A 16,246-nucleotide genomic window follows, 5' to 3' on the forward strand; every position below is an offset into this window, starting at 1 on the left:
AAATGTAGTCAGGAATGAATTATATTTGAAAGGAAACAACCCCTTTAAGCATTTCTCTAAACCCCTGATGTGACTATTTCAGACTGGGTGTTCTATTTATGTGCCTTCTCTGCATAATTGACAATGTTTGATTCAATATTGAGAGTCACATGAATGTGAAAAATAATGTGTACTGCTAATCTTTATGTACCTTTGTTGGTCTATTAAAAAGACATAATCCTCCTCCACGGGAAAGGAATTCCTTGAATTCAGCAACGCTGCACTTAGAAAATCTTCGAGAATGGTACACACTACAAGACAAAAGAAAAAAGAAAGGCATGTGTTTCAATAAAAAATGTCATTATATATTTACATGCACATTCTGGTACATCTGTGGAAATGTTTAAGTTAAAAATAATAGTTAACAAACTGCTCAGTGCATAAAGCTGTAATATTCTGTATATGCATGGACAATATATAGGCATGCAAAACACATACAGCCCCTCCCTTTCCATTAATAATGTCCATACATAAAAGTGAGTCATTATATAACTCATATACAGTAGTGTGCTGATGGGCAGAGGATGACAGGAGTGGGTATATCTAGATAGAAGTATGGTAACATACCGTATATACTCGTGTATAAGCCGAGTTTTTCAGCACATTTTATTGTGCTGAAAACACCCCCCTCGGCTTATACACGAGTCATGGTCCCAGAAAGACTTCGGGGGGAGGGGGAGCAGCAGGTCACAAAAGCAGGAGTCGGAGCTGTAGCTAAAGCCTGTGCCCACTGCTAAAGAGAAATGAATATTCACTGCACTGGCAATGAATATTTATTTCTCTTATAGTGCGCAGTTACAGCCGCCAGCACACATCCTACTTATGGTACCTTCCCTGCGCGCCCTCGCTGCATCTAGTTCCAGCCGGCGCCAGCAGCTCTTCCGGCCGAGCGATCATGTGTCCCCCACTCATTAAGGTAATGAATATTCATGTCTCTCCACTTCCATAGGCCTGGAGTGAATATTCATTACCTTAATGAGCGGGGGACACGTGATCACTCGGCTGCAGGAGCTGCTGGCGCCCTAACGAGATGCAGCGAAGGCGCGCAGGGAAGGTAAGAAGGATGTGTTTTTTGTATAGGAACCAGGCATACAGGGATAGGGGATAAGGAGCCATGCATACAAGGACAGGGATAAGGAGCCATGCATACAGGGATGAGGAGCCATGTATACAAGGATAGGGGATAAGGAGCCATGCATACAAGGACAGGGATGGTGAGCCATGCATACCAGGATATGGATGAGGGAACAATGCATACCCGGCTTATACTCGAGTCAATACGTTTTCCCAGTTTTTCGTGGCAAATTTAGGTGCCTCGGCTTATACCCGGGTTGGCTTATACTAAAGTATATACAGTACTTTAATTTGTTCTATTTACAGCATGTACAAAAAGTAATACATGTAAAATGCCATATAATGTTTGATGATATCACCAGCATACATACCCAGTTTCCTCCATAATGCATCCACCAAAGTTCTCTGTACAGTCGCATTCTTCTGAAAGAGTATTGATAGTAAGTGGAATAGTGTATTGTTGTGAAAAACCCATAACATTACTGTACAACATGGGATACTATTAGCTCATTATACAATCTACTTATTTCCTTTATTAACAGCAGATTTACAATCTATTATAACTAGTGATAATGTTTGGTTTTCCTTGGAGAATATAATATTGTAATGAATAACTAAGGTAAAATTACAAAAACACCAATCTTAAAAAGAAAATTTGGTCTTTAGATTACCTCAAAGATAACAAATCAAATAGCTTACATACTTTTTTTCACTCATTAATATAAGTATTAACCATTGTGATGAAAAGTAAAGACTCTCTATACATGCTAAAACCTAAGATGAAAACAAAATGAGCAAATATCCTGTAGTACATGGATAAATAGTAATAGTGCATGAAAGTAACATAGGGTACTTGGGTAACATTAGTTAAAAAGTAAAAGCCATCCCAACAAGTCATGGTGATCCTATTCGGGACAGTCCTAACCTCTAGTATTATAACCTTACCATATGTCAAATGACGTGATGAATAAGGGCCGAGCAGGACTGAGGCCTAGACTACTGGACAACCAGCAGTGGGGAGCTATATAAACGTAATGTCCAGCTCAAAGAAAAGAGAAGCCAAGCCCTTATTTGCACAGACTGCAAAAAACGAAAAACCTTATTCACACTTACGTTATTTGACATATGGTAAGGTATTAATAGCAGAGGTTAGGACTGTTCCATATAGGGTCCCCGTGATGCGGTGAGATGGCTTTTACGTGTTTTTGATCAAAATTATGTAGACTAAGTACCCTATGTTATTTTCATGCACTATTCTTATTTATTCATTTACTGCAGGGTATATGATAATTTTGTTTTTACATTAGGTTTTGTCTGTTTAGTGGCCAATGTGAACATGAGCCTACTAGTGATGAGCAAGCGTGCCGGAATAAGGTGTTATCAGAGCATGCTCGTGTGCTAATAGAATATCTTTGGTGTGCTCGAATACTATGTTCGAGTCGTCGTGGCTGCATGTCTCGTGGCTGTTCGACAGCCAAAACACATGCAGGGATTGCCTGTTTGCATGCATTTACATCTCTATACATGCTATAGAGTTCATGTCCTCAAAATGATACGTACTTGGCTTCATCTTCCTGGAGGCTGGTTCCCACTGTATACCAAGGTTCTGAGCTAAACTCTGTGCCAGCTGCTGGGCCATGGCCATCAAAAACCCATACTGTGACACAAATGTATAGCAATTAGTGTGCAACAGTATAGTGCAACATTATTGCTTTCTGTTATAAATATATGAACACGCACTCAAGATAGATAGATAGATAGATAGATAGATAGATAGATAGATAGATAGATAGATAGATAGATAATTAATATTCAGTTATTTAGATCCTGATCTTTTTTCTTATGGGAGTGTGACTTTATTATACATTGTACTTGCACATTTGTGGAAGAATTTTGGTTGCAAAAAACAGACAAAAAATATTGTGCAATACAATATGGATTTCAAAGAGGACCTTTCACTAATTTGAGCATGTAAAACAGGGCACATTGTGGAATAGCGACTGCACAGCTGAGAACTTATTTCTCCTCTGCTTTGGAAAGATGTTAGCTAGTAAAGTTTAGGTGATAATTGATGTTATAGTTCAACAAGTTGTTAACAGAGATTGGTGTCTGGGGGTGTGTACTTCTTCCCCTGCATACGTTTGACCAATAATAAGAAGAAGGCAGTATCATGCAGGGCAGAAAAAAAATGGCCTCCTCTCCTCACTGATCTCTGCAGCTACTCTGCACCCAAAGAAAAGTTCTGTGGTATACACCCAGTTGGTTGAAGAAAATTTGCACCTTTATTACCATGGCACAGATGAAAAAGAAAAACTGATCCAAAATCAGTGGAGCTACAATTGGAGGAGGTGCTCTGTTTCAGTTCAAGAAATGCTGTTTCTATCGGTCCTTCTAAGAGAAGTAGTTTCACAAATGATCACTGCCAGCAATCATCCAGAGTCGCAGTAGCTAAGTCCTGTGTTTGACATATTTTTTAAATGTTTTCAATTCATTTACTTTTGGGAGTAAAAAAAACAATTCTATAATAATTGAAATATCTGGACGTGCTGCTCTTTGTCCATTTTCTCTTTAAGTAAAAACATGACAACATTGCTAGCAGTAATGCGGAGATTTCCGCATGATGTGGGAATAATAGCAAAGTGGTCAACTTAGAGAGACTAGTGATGAGCGAATATACTCGTTACTCGAGATTTCCCGAGCACGCTCGGGTGTCCTCCGAGTATTTTTTAGTGCTCGGAGATTTAGTTTTCCTCACCTCAGCTGAATGATTTACATCTGTAAGCCAGCATAAGTACATGTGGGTGTTGCCTTGTTGCTAGGGAATCCCCACATGTACTTATGCTGGCTAACAGATGTAAATCATTCAGCTGCGGTGCTGAAAACTAAATCTCCGAGTACTTACAAATACTTGGAGGACACCCGAGCGTGCTCGGGAAATCTTGAGTACCGAGTATATTCGCTCATCACTAGTGAAGAGATCAAGTCTGGTTTTTGACACATTAGGCCTCAGAGGCATCAGAGATGGGCAGGGGGAGATGCGTCTATTCAAACTTAACATCTCCAATCCCCCAGGATGAGGAGAATTAAGTAACAAGGAACAATTTAATATTTATGGTCCTTCCTATCTTAAAATATAAATGTCTGATCACCAAGATCACATTTGCTCAGGACTAATCAAAACTAAATTTATAAAATGACAATAGCAGGAGACAGACTTGGTGTTTTAATCTGACCAGACATATTAGATATCGTTCAATTCTACCAAAATATGAGGGCTCAGCCAACTTGTATCTAATGAGTACACAGTCATTAAGCATTAAAGGGAACCTGTCACCCCCCAGAGCATTTTTAAATAAAAGAGCCACGTTCAGCAGCACTAAGGATGCATTCTGTGAAGGTGGCTCTTATGTTTAGCATCCCTAGGAATGCTGAATTAATCACTTTTATAACTTTGGCGCCATACCTCTATTGAGTCCGAGAGGTATGATTTCTCCCTGACTCAAGCGCCTCGCAGCGGTCCATCATCCCACCAGGCGCCGCCTCCTCGCTGTTGTGACATCACAGCGCCTTCGTGTAGCAGAGGCCCCAGATCCCGCCCTGCAGTGTGTTATGAATCTGGCACCTGCGCAGTGGAGCGGGTCACCATGCTCCATTGAAGATAGTGCCAAAGTCTCGCGAGCCTTCATTAACAAGTGGGATGATGGACGGCTGCGAGGCGCTTGAGTCAGGGAGAAATCATAACTCCCAGACTCAAAAACTTAAAAACGCCCTGGGGGGGGGGGTGACAGGTTCCCTTTAAGAAGAGCATGTAGACAGGATTGGGAAGTGCAATCATCTGTATCGACAGCACATCATCTTGTGCAAAGAGGATATGTGCTGCCGAGATCATAATATCCCATGCACACTGAATGATCACATTAATGTTGGAAGTAAGGTAGGCCAAGCTATTAAATGATCGTGCAGCTGATCGGTAGTTGATTAATGACCATGATCGGCCAGTCTAAATGGGCTCTAAAAGTGGTAAATATCAGTTTTTAATAATATGAAATTGCATTATTTTATATAGGGTAAAGTATTACCTCATTCACTCCCACACCTCTAGAGATGGAGCAGACTCCTCCAAAGAAACTCATACTGCTTCTTTTATAGTGGAAAGTTCCATTCCTTTATAAACAATACAGATATACATATTTTAAAAATAAGACAAGACATTGACAAAGAGAGACTTAGTTATTCAAGTAAATTTCCACTTTTGAAAAAAACATAATAAATCTATTGCACTTTAAAACTGTCTAATCTCAATTTGTAGTGTCTACCTTTAAAGCCAAAGACAAAAGTGGATCCCGGGGAAATGGCAAATATAAGGAATAGTTTACATTGCTTTCCTGATGACACCAGTTTAGACTTCCACAAAAAAAATGCATCAAACAATGCAATGCCATTTTTCAGAAAAATGATGCGAGTGATACCACTCAGGACTTGCACAAAAGTCTTTCACCAAATGTACACTGTTTCACTGCCTTGGAGTTCAGAATATTTGGCTGGCCCACTGACTTCATATATTTTCTTACATACCCATTAGCAGAATATTTGCTATCACTTATGATATGACATAGCTGTATTATGCAGATCAACTACAAGGAATTTCAACGTTTTACTGCTGACTTTCCACTTGCTTCTGTGACATTAAAAGGTTTACATGGGACATTAATTATTATTTTTTTTAACTACTGTTATAAAAACTAACGGGTAGGTAGTTGATGACAACCACCTGCCTGTTCTACCCGGCACTGGCAGAGAACAATCATTGACCGCTCCTGCCTATGAGTCAACTGCTAAAAATCAACAAAGCAGTTCTTCCTCTTACGAGCAGCTCTGGCAACGTGATGTGACTGCCGATGTCATGCTGATTGATAGGTGGCTCCTCGCAGTTAGGCAGCAGAGAGCCAGCTGTCAATCAGCATGCCCTGCCAACGGAGCAGAGGAGAAGAAGTCACTGCTCTGTTGATGTGATGTCAGAAGTCACTGAATCGCCAGCAGGAGTGATCTGATCGCTCTATGCCAGCAGAGATGGGTGCTGGTCACAACAGGTAGGTAGATAGCAACCAACTGCCTGTATTTTTTTTTTCACTAATGGCCTTAAAACTAAGTCCTGCATAAACTCTTTAAATCTGTAACTTTCACTTTTATAGATATTAAAGATAAAGATCATTGGATACATACGTCAGCAGGTGCACAGCATCAGCATGCTGTTTGATGTTATTTTGTCGATACTTGGAGAAGTCATGCAACATCTTCACTGGATCTGGACCAATTGTAATACGGTCCTTGTCCGTCCATGTTTCCACAGCGACTAAAACAACACGTGTATTCAGCTGTTCTTTATATATCTGTAAGTGTAAAGGGAAATTGCTCAGTGATGGAAGACATACAACATTTAAATAGTAGCGGTCACTTTCAGAAAAGTAGTTGTCTTAAAGGCTTAAAATTGCTATTTTAATACTGCAGCTTCTTTTGTTTGAAAATGAGACAGACCGACTTCACACATCATTTTTATTATATTTTAAATGTTTCAGAAAAATATATATTTTAAAGGGTAATTATGTCTTCAAGTAAGTATTGAGAATAAGGTGTCCTGTGTATACATGAGGAATAATGCCATTTCTGGCCATTTGCAGCCTCTATCTCTATCCCAAAAACCGCACATTGAGGGGAATGCCTGATCTTTATTCACTTTTTATCTCACAGCGACAAGCAGAAGAAACATGGATTTTTATGCAGCAGAGCTGAGCTGTCTTGATTTGAATCAACTTCTGATGTTAGGTAAAACACTTGTTATAGAGCTCTGTACAATGATTTTCTGTCTCCTTCCACATGTTTCCACTCCCTGCTCCACACTGTGAAGACCTGTGTGTCGTAAACAGTGCCTTCCCCCCTCCCACTGATCCCGCAATGAAAACACAGACAGGCCTAGATGGGTTGAACAGGTCGGTCACAGTTTATTAATTATGTACGCAGATAAGGGCAATTACATGTCATAACGGGCTCATCGCCGAAGGCCCTGTCTGTGACCGACAGGCGAGCAGGCTAATGAGCGGTTACGAACGTATGCCCCTTTCTATACTTCCGCAGTGACTTAATTACAACAGGATTATTTTTATTTTTAAAAAATATATATATATATATATATATATATATATATATATATATATATTTTTTTTTTTTTGCCAGGGGTCAGCCAGGGAGAAAGAGACAGTCGTTGACACCGGGTTCCTGCATTTATCCCATGTAGGTGTGACCGGACGCCCCTTCCACCTTTATTCCCGCCGGTCAGTCGGGTGTCCCAATTAGTGCATCACCTGGGGGAGCAGTGGGAGGGGGGAATTGGGCACTGCACAGTGTTTCCTTGTAGCTTTAACCCTATGGACTCCGCAGTCAGAGGAACGTTCCTTAATCAGTACCGTGCCTGCCATTCTCCTCCCTGCTCTTTCTATAGAGGATAAAGAGATGTGTCACATTACACCTGCAGTCCGCCTACTCAAAGCAAGATGGACTTAAGATGCTTTTTCACAGTGAATGATAAGTTTAGGATGCAGGGCAGAGAAAAGGTCAGATAAATTGGGATAGTAGCTAACAGTGTTTCTTATAAACACCTGTAACATTGATTTATGCTAAGTTCATTGAATGTACACTGACAAGAGTAGTAAGGCTCAACCGTAACAGAAAAGATCTGTCAATCATTTCTAGCAGCACTGGGAAGAGGTGGCCAGCGGCAGAGCAGGACTAGTCTTGTCTTCACCTTTGGTCCCCCTCCAGATGTTTAAAGTATATTTTATCACATATGTATTTTGTCTTAAATGCCACATTACTGGCAGTGCCAGAGCCACATTCTCGGGATTGTGGGAGTTATTTTAATAAACCTTTAATAATAACTACATCCCACACCATTAGGTTTCCACAGTACCTTGCAAATGTTGTATTTGTCAAGGACAAAACCTTTAATCCTAAACAACTTTTTCATATCTGAGTCAAATGGTCTGTTACTGATGAATTTGTTTTAATGGATCTTAACAGGAATAAAACATATAGTATGTAAGGTACAAGACCTAATGGATACCACTGGAGTATATAGGATATGTTAAGTTTTCATTTTTAAAAGACTAAATTAGACTATTATAGTCTACAACAGTCTTTACGATTCTGCTATCCAAAGAATGGATCCTCTCATCAGAAAAATCTGTCTCATTAATTTTGTACTTAATCTTTCTTTGCACCTAGGAAAACCTCCAACGTTTCACAATCAAAATATTCTAGTAATTATCTAACCTTGTACTTTACATCGAATAAGCCAGGACAGAACAAAAAAAACACGATAAAAAAAATCATCAAAAGAACATCCAAAATTTGGCATTTAGAATATTCTGACTCTAAAACGATCAGAATACAAAACACAGAATTGCTCTACCAACATGTTTGACTTCATAGATGATTAGATATAAACTGAGCAAGATAAGATGTTCTATCAAAGTGGAGGATCTGCAAAATATAATGCCTCATATGAGTGTTATGAACACAGAAGCTTTCATCGATGGCCTTTGATAATGTCAATTGCACATAATAGCCATCATTGTGGATTACTTTGAATTACAAGAGTGCAATACAGATAGGAAAACACTGATCATGCACACAATTTGACTGTTACATGAGTGACGTATAAGAACTACAATTACTTCTATTTCACAGTTTCGGTAAATAACATTTACGTCACAGCATTTAAAACAGAACATAGGAGAACTAACAGGATTGTATAGGTGTTTGTGCCCATTTCATGCCACTTGTCTTGGGATTTAATGTTGATGCATCTGAGCTTTAAAGATCCATAATATGATGTTTTTTAGGAAGCATGCTACATATAATTGCTGTAAAAAGTGATAGTGTGAAGTGTGGACAAAGCATAAGCATATGCGACATTCTCAGTTATTCATCATACTCAAATAAAATGATCAATCTCCACAGTGATCTACGACTTAGTTCTAGGCTTCATTAGAGCGGATGCAAATATGTTGTTCAGCTTTTCAACAACGGTACTGGAAAGCGTCCTACAAAACCAAACTTTTCAACAGACATCTGCCTTCTGTTGGCATTGGTTACAAAAAGGAAATGAAGTTTGACAGATACATTTGGTTGTCCAAAATTTTAAGTATAAAGTCATTATATTGATTGTGGTTTTGTCATATTTACTACCACTTTCCTATTTGTGTATAACCAATTTTTGCTAAATTAAAGGTCTACGTATTATGACTTAGGGGCCATCACCTGCTACTTATCCTGACGGATCACCCTCTTCTCAATTTTGGGTCTGACAGCATTTGTATGTTGACTTTTGACTGGCATAGGTAGCAGAACTTAAGACAACTTAGTTTACTGAATGGCCTTAAAGTAAATCTATCACCGATTTTTCTAACAAAGTCTGCATACATTATCAATTACTGTAAATGTATTGAACCTGAGGAGTCTGCTTTAATTACGGTACTTTAAAGATCCTATATGTTACTAAATCTCACTAAAAAGTACAGCTCAACCAGAAGGGCAGCAAAACAACATCTATCACTTTCTTCTGCTCACCAGTGGCAGGATTAGGCAAGTTTATTCTTTGAGTCCATGCGATCACGGTACCAGATTTACAATTTTTTTTAATATTTGGCTACTTTCACAAACTAAAGTTTTTTCACTACCATATTTTGAGAGCTTTAATTTATCTATTTTTCTGCTGACAGTCATTTTTTCGAGGGATGAGTTAAAGTTTTCTTGGTACCATTTTCGGGCACATAACATTTGTTAATCACTTTCTATTCTGATTTTTGGAAGGTAGAATGAAGAAAAATTAGTAATTCAGGAATTGATTTTTTTTCATGCCATCCATTGTGTGATAAAAGTGATAAGCAGCTTTCTTCTTAAGGTCAGTACAAATACATTGATACCACATTTCCATTGTATTTTATGTGTTGCCACTTTTACACAATAAAAGCAATTTTGTTAAAAAAAATATTATTTTGCATCGCTCTGTTCTGAGAGTCATAGCTTTTTTATTTTTCTGCTGATGGAGCTGTATGGTAGTTTCTTTTTTGTGGCACTAGAGAACGTTTTCAGACTTTTTTTATGTTTTGATATTTTTGTACAAAAAAACTTTTTAATAAATGATAATTTTTGGGTCATCATATTCTGTCACCCATTACTTTTAAAATATTTCTGTAAATGGAGCTGTATGAAAGCTTATTTTTTGTACGACAAGCTGGAGTTTTTATTAATACCAATTTGGGGTGCATATAACTTTTAGTTACTGCTTAATTCTGTTTTTGTTTTTTTGTTTCTTTTATGGGAGGCATGAGAGAGAAAAACGGTAAATCTGGAATAATTTTCACCATGCAGTATAATTGACATGTTAGTTTTATTCTGCAGGTCAATACGTTTATGGTAATACCCAATTTATACCTTTTTTGTTTTACTATTTTTTCACAAGAACAATAATTTTCTTAATAATAAAATATATACAGCTCTGGCAAAAATTAAGAGACCACTGCAAAATGTTCAGTTTGTCTGATTTTTCTCTTTCTAGGTATATTTGTGAGTAAAATGTAAAGTGTTCTTTTAGTCTATAAATTGCTGACAACATGTCTTCGAATTTCCAAACAATAATTTTTGTATTTTTTTTCTGAAAAAGAAAAATGGTCAAAAGTAAAATAAAACAGTGCTTTCAGACTTCAAATAATACAAAGAAAACAAGTTCATAATCATTTAGAAACAACAATACTAATGTTTTAACTCAGGAAGAGTTCAGAAATCAATAGTTTGTGGAATACCCATGATTTTTAATCACAGCTTTCATGTGTCTTGGCATGCTTTCCACCGGTCTTTCACAGTTTCTCTTTGTTTGATGGCTTGTGACTATCCATCATTGATTACTAGTGTTGAGCATTCCGATACCGCAAGTATCGGGTATCGGCCGATACTTGCGGGTATCGGAATTCCGATACCGAGATCCGATACTTTTGTGGTATCGGGTATCGGTATCGAAACAACATTAATGTGTAAAATAAAGAATTAAAATAAAAAATATTGCTATACTCACCTCTCCGACGCAGCCTGGACCTCACCGAGGGAACCGGCAGCGTTCTTTGCTTAAAATGCGCGCGTTTACTTCCTTCCGTGACATCACGGCTTCTGATTGGTCGCGTGCCGCCCATGTGGCCACGACGCGACCAATCACAGCAAGCCGTGACGTAATTTTCAGGTCCTCAATGCCTAATTCTAGGCATTCAGAATTTTAAAATTACGTTCTGGCTTGTGATTGGTTGCGTGCCGCCCATGTGACTGCGACGCGACCAATCACAGCAAGCCGTGACGTAATTTCAGGTCCTGAATGCAGAATTAGGCATACAGGACCTGAAATTACGTCACGGCTTGCTGTAATTGGTCGCGTCGCGGTCACATGGGCGGCACGCAACCAATCACAAGCCGTGACGTAATTTTAAAATGTGCGCGTTTCCTGCCTCCCGTGACGTCACGGCTTGTGATTGGTCGCGTCGCCCATGTGGCCGCGACGCGACCAATCACAAGCCGGAACGTAATTTTAAAATTCTGAATGCCTAGAATTAGGCATTGAGGACCTGAAAATTACGTCACGGCTTGCTGTGATTGGTCGCGTCGCGGCCACATAGGCGGCACGCGACCAATCACAAGCCGTGACGTCACGGAAGGAAGTAAACGCGTGCATTTTAAGCAAAGAATGCTGCCGGTTCCCTCGGTGAGGTCCAGGCTGCGTCAGAGAGGTGAGTATAGCAATATTTTTTATTTTAATTCTTTATTTTACACATTGATATGGATCCCAGGGCCTGAAGGAGAGTTTCCTCTCCTTCAGACCCTGGGAACCATCAGGGATACCGTCCGATACTTGAGTCCCATTGACTTGTATTGGTATCGGGTATCGGTATCGGATTAGATCCGATACTTTGCCGGTATCGGCCGATACTTTCCGATACCGATACTTTCAAGTATCGGACGGTATCGCTCAACACTATTGATTACATTCCAGAGGTTTTCAACGGGGTTCAGGTCTGGAGATTGGGCTGCCCATGACAGGGTTTTGATGTGGTGGTCTCTTAATTTTTGCCAGAGCTGTATATTTTGTCATATTGTAAGAGCCATAATTTTTGTTATTTATTTTTTTTTGTTTACAGAACTGTTTGATGACTTTTTATGTACGAGACTTTATTGGTATCATTTTGGATTGCTTACGACTTTTTGATGACATTTCATTTTATAGTTGTTGTCATCCAATATTAACAAAAAATCATCACTTATGTCATAGTGTTGAATTCATTTTTTATATTAACGGCTTTCACCATACAATATAAAAAATGATTTAATTATACAATATGGGTCATTATGAATGTGGTGATACCAAGTATGTGTTGGTTTTGCATGCAGTTGGGGTTATTTCTTAAAATATAAAACATTTTTTATTAGCAAAAATGTGATTGTTTTTTTTTATGTTTACACTTAAAAGCCTTTATTTATCCCTTTTTCTTTTTGCAGTACTCACTAATCCCAGAATGAGACTTAAACTTAGGATCGTTTGATGGCATTGATAATACCCTGTACAGCCTATGTTGTACAATGCAGACACGCATGCTAGCTACAAGCCTCTAATTGCCATAGCAACCTGTCAGCACCTTATGATCATGTTGATAGGCTGACAAATGAAGCGATCCCCTTTGTCAAACTCCTTACAAGCCACTATCAGTATTGACAGCAGCATCTGAGGGGTTAAAGTGCTGGGATCAGGGCTATGTTTGGTCTGGGCACTCACAGCAGCAGATCAGCTGTGCATAACAGTCAGCTCCTGCTGCGGGTAACATGGCTCTTGCGCCTGTGTCAATTAACCACATATACATCTGATTTGGGGAAATCACCTGCAATCTGGATGTACAGTTACTTCCAGTTTCGGGAAGGGGTTACGACCATGTTAAATTTATACAGATTTAATTTTTAATTTTTTTTATTTTGTATAATTAAAAAAAGTGTTTTTTTTGTTTATGTATCCATTTTCTGAAAGCCATAACCTTTTAATTTCTTTTGCAGATAAAGATTTGAGAGGGATTGTTTTGTTTTAGATATGAGTTGACAGGTTTTAGTGTGGATTTGGGATGCATATGACTTTTTAATTGCCTTCTATTCCATTTTTTATGAGATGGGATAAACAAAAAAACAGCAATTCTGACAGGGATAAATGATTTTCTAACAGCCACAAAACATGCAGACACAGGGACTCGAACATAATATACGAGCAATACCAGATGCTCGGAAAACACCCGAACATGCATCCGAAAATGAGCGACCTTGCTTGGATAACGTCTGAATAAGACATTATCCAAGCAAGGTCGCTCATCACTATCAGGAAACCCTTAACTGAAAATAACTATTCTGGTGAGGAAGCAATAAGGCTGCCATCACACTAGCAGTATTTGGTCAGTATTTTACATCAGTATTTGTAAGCCAAAAGCCAAAACCAGAAGTGGAACAATTAGAGGAAAAGTATAATAGAAACATATGCACCACTTCTGCATTTATCACCCACTCCTGGTTTTGGCTTACAAATACTGATGTAAAATACTGACCAAATACTGCTAGTGTGACGGCAGCCTTAAACTGACTTTTTTTGGACCACTTGAGTACAGGCATGGTTAGCATTTGGGGATCGGATTGTAGTTTCAAAATGGCCAGAAAGAAATAACTTTTCTTACAAACAACTCTATTGTTCTGGGAAATGAAGAATATTCCATGTGGCAAAATAAGTGTACTAATTCCTACACAGAAGAACACAAATTAACACTACCCTGGATAAAAAATGTGATGGATCTTGGTGAACATCTGTGCAGGAGAAGAAACATACCAGATTTTCAATTGCCAGTAGGCAAAAAGATACCTATTATCCACCTCCCCAAACTGAAAATTGAAAAGAACTAAAAATTTTTTTTAATTATCCTCTAAGCGTTGCAAAAATTAGATTTTTTTTGTTTCCTTCTCATCCAGACACTAGGTTATAGTGCTGTTTCACTAACAATTTCATGCTCCTTTAGAAACTCCTTTCAACTGCTGCTCTCCAAAGATCTGCATACTACATTCAGACAGGTTGTAAGGAATTCCGTTATGCAAGTATCGGGGCAGGGTGTATAAAGGCTCACACAGGAAAAGTCACGTACATCAACTGTTTGAACATAGTGCTCCAATCTTCACTGAAATGGAGATTTGCTATTTTTTTGCCTTATGGAAATTTGACAACCCACTAGGGTCTGTAATGCAAAAATTAATTTTTAGAAACAAACCCCTAAGACTCTCACTACCTCACTTGTGGTTATGTCCTGAGAAAGAGGTCATTTGAACTTTGAAACGCGTTGAATTAAACCACTTTTGTCTATTTGAACACCTTGACTTTATATCATTATCGGCAGCGCAGACTAAATCCATAAAATCCTCTATCATGTCATATTGATATGGTCTCTTGTGGACCCGTGGATCTGCTGCAGCTGGAATCCTCATTAAGATCTATATGCCTTACCAATAGATCTATCAGGTTAGTGCAATTTGAATTGAATGCAATTGTTGTCCATCAGATAAGACCCTATTGCGCTGATCTCTCCTACAGTTTATATCTCTACGAAATGGGCACTATGACATCACGTATCGTGCTCGCTCTGCCGTGCAGTGCAGAGTTGCAGACCACACATTAAGGAGACCGGAGCAGTGGGTAATGGGTATTATAAGGGATGTTATCCTGGATGGAGATGTTCTGATGGCTGGACTGATATCTGCAGCGTTGTTGAAGGATTTTTTCTGTATCAGATGAGTAAAGGGTTCGATATGGCCTTATGACTACGCTTTGGAGACGTCTGTTGGTGGCTGGACCGATATCTGCAGCATTGGTGAAAGGACCTCTGTGAATCAGATGAGTAAAGTGCCTAATATGGCCTAATAACTATTTTTGCTGCATATGATATGGCCATATAAACGGTTGCCGCACCGATATGCTTGATATAGCTTAATGACTATCTTTTGCTGCATGATATGTGGCTATTTATATGACTGCTGGATCCATATTTACAACGGGATTGAAGGACCTCGACGTAGTGGACGGGCCATATCCTCATCTCTGTGTGAAATACGCTTTATTTGGTTTATATATGATATGGCCATCAGAATGACTTTTTTGATACATGATATATACATCTCTTTGGGATAAGAATTGCATCATACTCTGGTGTCTCCACTCTTTGAAATGACTTTTTTTTGAACCAGCCGATGTATTAAAGGAGGCTTTTTTTTGGATCTAGCTTTTGCTGATTTCACCATTGTGTGAGAACCATATATAGGCATTATTGTCATTTGAGTGGTTTCCCATAACTGAGTTTTGTGCATAAATGGAACATTAATATTTTCCCTCTCTATTGGCCCAAAAAAGTTATATCTGGTCTATACACCTTATTGGGGCATCCAAGCTGTTGGTTACTGAACTATTTTTCAGTTTTTTTGTTTTGTTTGTTTTTGATTATTTTTTATATTATGTTTTTCATACAATTTTTTGTTTATTTTTTATGATACTTTTGCTTAGGGACAAATCTGCAGACCATTGTAACTACAGATGTGGTGATTGGGGTTTTCTACTCTATGCAGGGAGGGGGATATGTTGGTATTATTGTTATCTGAAGGGCTCTCTCTTGTTTTTGAGTTGTTCTGTGTAATATCTCTCCCGCTATATACCCCACTAAATATATGATATGTGAACACCCTATTTAGGGTCTTCAGCTTGGGCTAAATACCAATTTTTGAGTTTTTCTGTTTAGTTTGTTTTTTCTAATTTTTTCTTATTTATTTATACTATTTTTGCTAATTTTTTATGATATTTTTGGTTTTTGGGTTCATATTTGTGACATTACCTTTCTAGGTATTATAGGGTATTTGTAGGGCCAACAGGGCCAGTCTTCGAGGAGCGGGGGCACCAACCGCAGAAACTTAGGGTGCCTACCCCCGCAAATAGGTAGTGGATAGGAGTAGGGTTTTTGACAGGGGTCAGTTA

The 16,246-nt window shown here is 38.6% G+C and overlaps 1 protein-coding gene across 6 annotated transcripts in view; it reads right to left on the bottom strand.

Moving 5' to 3' along the window:
• The window catches only part of ADAM23 (ADAM metallopeptidase domain 23), a 410,305-nt gene that overhangs the window by 96,959 nt on the left and 297,100 nt on the right, over positions 1–16,246 (bottom strand). For 4 of the 6 annotated variants that reach the window (XR_013218285.1, XM_077275748.1, XM_077275751.1 and 1 more), the window contains exons 11-15: positions 6,337–6,503; positions 5,193–5,277; positions 2,674–2,770; positions 1,485–1,536; positions 191–290 (exon numbers count right to left, since the gene is read on the bottom strand). Coding sequence is in view for 5 of the 6 variants with exons in the window: in XM_077275748.1 (XP_077131863.1) it covers positions 191–290; positions 1,485–1,536; positions 2,674–2,770; positions 5,193–5,277; positions 6,337–6,503 (501 nt within the window). In the remaining variant the exon portion in view is untranslated. The remainder of the gene's footprint in view (positions 1–190; positions 291–1,484; positions 1,537–2,673; positions 2,771–5,192; positions 5,278–6,336; positions 6,504–16,246) is intronic. The other 2 variants (XM_077275750.1, XM_077275752.1) reach the window with 1 other exon arrangement.

This window comes from Ranitomeya variabilis, chromosome 7 (genome assembly GCF_051348905.1).
Source record: "Ranitomeya variabilis isolate aRanVar5 chromosome 7, aRanVar5.hap1, whole genome shotgun sequence".
In the NCBI taxonomy this organism is placed as follows: domain Eukaryota; kingdom Metazoa; phylum Chordata; class Amphibia; order Anura; family Dendrobatidae; genus Ranitomeya; species Ranitomeya variabilis.